The sequence below is a fragment of the Colobus angolensis genome, unplaced genomic scaffold, assembly GCF_000951035.1.
Source record: "Colobus angolensis palliatus isolate OR3802 unplaced genomic scaffold, Cang.pa_1.0 Scaffold7, whole genome shotgun sequence".
NCBI classification, from domain to species: domain Eukaryota; kingdom Metazoa; phylum Chordata; class Mammalia; order Primates; family Cercopithecidae; genus Colobus; species Colobus angolensis.
Window position 1 is genome coordinate 29,926,203 of NW_012120709.1, and position 4,854 is coordinate 29,931,056.

At 53.5% G+C, this 4,854-nt stretch overlaps 1 protein-coding gene across 2 annotated transcripts in view; it reads left to right on the forward strand.

Moving 5' to 3' along the window:
* Window positions 1-2,603: 2,603 nt before the first annotated feature.
* The window catches only part of LOC105501160, a 10,731-nt gene continuing 8,480 nt past the window's right edge, over window positions 2,604-4,854 (forward strand). For both annotated transcript variants that reach the window (XM_011927003.1, XM_011927004.1), the window contains exon 1: window positions 2,604-3,432. In XM_011927003.1, the coding sequence (XP_011782393.1) occupies window positions 3,059-3,432 (374 nt within the window). In that variant the 5' untranslated portion in view covers window positions 2,604-3,058. The remainder of the gene's footprint in view (window positions 3,433-4,854) is intronic.

Sequence of the window (4,854 nt, forward strand, 5' to 3'; positions counted from 1 at the left end):
CAAGTGAGTAAGGACAGTGTTCAGGCTAAGAGTTCTGTGTATCTGCTTCCCAAGCGAGACATTTTAGATTCCTGTTTGGAGGTTTTCTCTCAGGCCAGGTGAAATGTAAATGATCACTCTTAGCCACTGCTGTGCCCAAGGCTTAAATTAAATCTCATAGGATTTCAGGTTCAGAATCTACTGTGGGTGGGAAAAGTGGCTGAAGTGTGTGGGAAGAGAGAGCTGGTGGCTTTTCTTCCTTGTGAGAGGTATACACTTAAATTCAGAGTGCCCAGAACAAACTTAAAGCTTCCCCCCTTGTTGTTTCTCTCTCTTCCCAAGTTACCCATAGAATCTTCTTGCCCCTGTCTTGTGCACCATCCTTTTGTTTTTTTGGCCTCAAAGTGAATGGTAGTGTCCTAGCTTCCTTTCTTCGCATAAGCTCCTGAGACCCTCATCTTCTACGTCAAGAGCCCACCCAATACGCAGGTTCCTTGAACTGGGAAGTTATCAGATCCCCTGCAAAACACTCGTCCTTGGAGGAAGTACAAGGGAGTGAACAAACTCTGTGGAACTTGGCTTAGCTCCAGATCCGGAAGTTTGGAATTACAGCGCAGCCTCCTCAGCATCCCTGGAGCCGGAAGAGATGACCTGCCCCTTGCCAGGTCTGACACCTGATGGGAAGGGGTTTCTGCTTTCTGTGCTATGTCCGGGAGTTAAAATAGAGTGATACCAAATCACTCCTGAGAGGGCCAGTGGTTGGATTTCAGAAACGGGTCCGACATTCCAGGGAGTCATTTATGGGTGGGCCTGGCGTTGGCTTTTCAGCCGCAGCATCTCTCTCCCTGAGGAAGACATATTTCCCTCAGTTTCCCAGCCTCTCAAAGGTTGTGTAATGTCAGGATGCCTTGAGCTTTTCCATACTTGACAAGTGTCATTGCAGAGCTTGGTAGACCCATAGCCAGCTGTCAGCCCTTGATGTCTTGCTGAACTGCAGGGATGTATTTACTTGCAGTGAATTCTTGTGGTCTTTAGGGGTGTGAATTTTCCTCAGCTTTAGGACCCTTATGAAATGTGACTTTTGTCCTGGCACGGAAGCTGGGCATTGGCTCCCAGATGGAAACTGGACTCTGAGAGCAGCAGAAAAGAGGGGTGGATCAGATTGTGGACTTCATCGTATATTCTTGGGTGCTTCTCATGATCTCTTTGAAAGTTACTGACCAGGCTGGGTATGGTGGCTCATGCCTGTAATCTTAGTACTTTGGGAGGCCAAGGCGGGCAGATCACTTGAGGCCAGGAGTTTGAGACCAGCCTGTGCAAATAGCAAGACCTCATATCTACAAAAATAAATAAAACTTAGCTGGGTGTGGTGATGTGCACCTGTACTCCCAGCTGCTTAGGAGGCTCAGGTGGGAGGACAGCTTGAGCCCAGCAATTCAAGGTTGCAGTGAGCCATGACTGCACTACAGCACTCCAGCCTGGGCAACAGAGTGAGACTTTGTCTCTTAAAAACAAAACAAAACAAAACAGTTACTGACCCAAGAGACAAATGCATTGGGCTAGGGATGAAGGAGGAGAATGGGTGCTACAGCCTTGCTCTAGGAGCTGGGCTGGGTTAGCCTCAGTGCCCACAGAGAGCACCTAAATAGGACGGATCAGTTCTAGGGTTGATGATCTCTTAGGGCCTGGGTCTAGAGAGTGAGTGTGGTTCAGCACATCTTGGGATGCTACTAGGACTGACCCAGACTTCCTAGGTTCCATGACATGGGAACATACTCGACTCTGTGACCCAGTCCACGGCAGACTGGAGCAGAACTGAATCAGCCCTCAGGAATGCAAGGGGGGGGTACACTCAACTCCCTGGGGCTCTGTTGGAGGCATTGCTTTGCGGGTGCTCACCCACTCATTTCATTCTTTGCTCAGGAGGCAGCTATAGTACTGGCAGCTGGCTCATGTACAGGGTTCAGCCCCCATTTTCCTTACTGGTCCTGTGTCCTTTGTCTCTCAGACCCTATTGTCTGTCTTTCCTTGGTGTGTCATGTCTGGTGTCCTCAGCTCACGCCGCCACGGGAGAACCGTCCTCTCTTCTCAGTTTGTCATTTTGGAAGCAGCCTCCAGCAACCTTGCTTTCCTCCTCTGACTATACTCCGGCCTGCAGTGCCACTACCCACACCCCCAAATAATTCAAAGCGCCTTTCTTAGGAGACAAGAGCTAGTTGAAAAGTCTCCTCATTTTCCTTCAACCCTGTATCATGGGTGGCCTGAGAGAGTGAGGACTGAATTCATTGATTCCCCTTTCTCTGCACCCCCCACCCCCAAGGAAATAGCCGAGTTTGACTAATGGGAGCTGCCTGGCCAATCTTTGCCCTGAGAAAGTTTGGTTTGTGATCCTGTTTCACCAGGCTGATTGGAGCAGCCTTTACTTGGAGGTAGAGTCCCTCCCCGGGGGAATCCGTGTACAGTTACACTAGCGGTCGCTGCCAGTGCTAGTCCATTCAGGATAGTCCCCCAGCCCCCGCTCCTCCTCCTCCTTTTTTGTTTTTATCCAGTGTCTCGCTTCCTCTCTCTCTCTCTCCCCCACCCCGTCCCTCCTACCACTGCCTCTTCCTCCTGCTCTCTACCTCCCTGCAGCGCCAAGCCGGCTCCCCAACCTGGTCTGCTGAACGCAAACCGCTGAGAGTTTGCTGCACCGCCCCGTGGGGCCCCGGGCTGCCGAGTCCCGCTAAGGCAAAGACGCAGCAAACGAGGGCGCGCAGCGGAAGAAAACAAGTGGGCGCGCGAGGGGAGCCCCAGGAGGGCGACCGGGTGGCTGGCAGGCAGCTCCTGCCCCGCCCGGGTGGCCTCGCCGGCGGCTGACGGCCCGGAGGACTCGCGCTCCGAAAAGTTAGACTCTGGGAGGCGGCGCGCCACGCCGCGTCTCCTCGCGTCCCTTCCTCTCTGTGCTCCGGGAAAGGAACTTGGTCCTCCGGCCCCTGGAGAGGGGAGTGTGCGGCGGGCCGAGGGTGGGGAGCAGCCAACGGGAGACGCGAACGAGGCCGCTGGCGGAGGGCGCAGGGCGAGCGCAGAGGCGACGGCCCCCATGCCGGCCGCCAACATGATGGAGAACCGGCCGCTGCCCGCCCTGCAGGTGCCCGAGCCGCAGCGCGCGCCTGAGGGCAGCCCGGTCTGGTCCAGTTCGTCGACCCCCACGCTTCGCCGCCGGCGCTTCAAGATGCGCCGCATGAAGAACGTACAGGAGCAGAGCCTGGAGGCCGGGCTGGCCCGGGACCTACCCGGCGTCTTGGCCCCCGGCAAAGAGTTCCTGCAGCTGCCGTCCATAGAGATCACGCCCTCCAGCGACGAAGACACCCCGTGGTCCAACTGCTCCACACCCAGCGCGTCCCCGCGCCGAAAACGCTTCCTCCTCCGCAAGTGGCTGAGGGTGAGGGAGCGGAAGGAGTGCAGTGAAAGCAGGTACGTCTCCGTTCCGCCCGTCTCCTTCCCTTCCCTCCCGTCCTCTCCAGAGCCGTCCAGGGCCTCGGGGCATCCTGGGGGAAACGTCCTGGGGGAGAGTAGGAGCCCGTCACCAGAGGCGCTTCTGGCGGGCGCTGCGCCTGGTCCCAGGGATGGTGGCTTTCAGTTTCCACACGTGCTCCCCGGCCCAGGTGAGGGGCTTCATGTTGCACGACACGTTTACGTGGGGCTTCACGCTGCATTCCATCTCCCTTCCATCTCCCTTCCATCTCCCCACAGCGAAATAAATAATAATAATAACAGCAGCTAATAGTTATCCAGCCCTTACCATGTGCGGGCCACTATGTTGAGTACTTCATGTACTTCCAGATTCCATCCCTATGCAAACTCTCTGAGGTAGGTATTACTACGGCTCCCTTTCTACAGATGGAGATAGCAAAAGGCCAGAGAAGAAGTTAAGTGGTTTATATTTCTAAACTCCGTTTCCATCTTATTTTATGTTTGGCCACACCGGCTTGCCTTAACTGGCTCACTTGTGTGGAAGTGAAATATTGACATTGAGTGAGTCACATTTCCTACCCTATCAGAGTCTTTAGACATGGATACCTACAAGACTGTAGTTTGTACCAGCTACTTTTTTGCCTAGGTCAATGTGGCATCTGGGTAATGGGAGAAGTTTGAGCTTCCTTCACGTAGAGAATTGGTGCAGGGCGCCATAGAGCAGCTCTACACAGCTCTGGTCAGGACTGCTGCTTCAAGGAGTTGTGTCTGAGGCAAGCCCCTTGCCTGGTGGAGGGCAGGGAGTCCTCGCTTGTTCATTGGTACCACGAATCCTACATATTTACTTTGAGAGTCTAGGGCCCTGTCTCTTAATGGATTTGTGTTCTTGTGCGAAGCGACTGGATCGCTTTCCCTGGAATTCCTTCTCCAAATCTGTTCAATTACATTGATTTCAATTCAGTAAATACTTACTGAATATTTCTATGAGCTCAGTCTAGTAACAGCTAATAGTGGGGATGTTGAGGAGGGTGTGGGGGAAGGATAGGTAGAGTAAGGGGTTGTAGATGGTGAGAAGGAAAATGAGAGGACACTTGTATAAGAAATGAACACCTGGGCACAGTGGTTCACGCCTGTAATCCCATCACTGTGGGAGGCCGAGGCCTGTGGATCACTTGAGGTCAGGAGTTCGAGACCACCCTGGCCAACATGGTGAAACCCTGTCTCTATTTAAAGTACAAAAATTTGCTGGGCATAGTGGCAGGCTCCTGTAATCCGAACTACCTGGGAGGCTGAGGCAAGAGAATCACTTGAACCTGGGTGCAGGGGCTGCAGTGAGCTGAGATCATGCCACTGCACTCCAGCCTAGACCACAGAGTGAAACTCTATCTCAAAAAAAAAAAAAAAGAAGAAGAAGAAGACCTG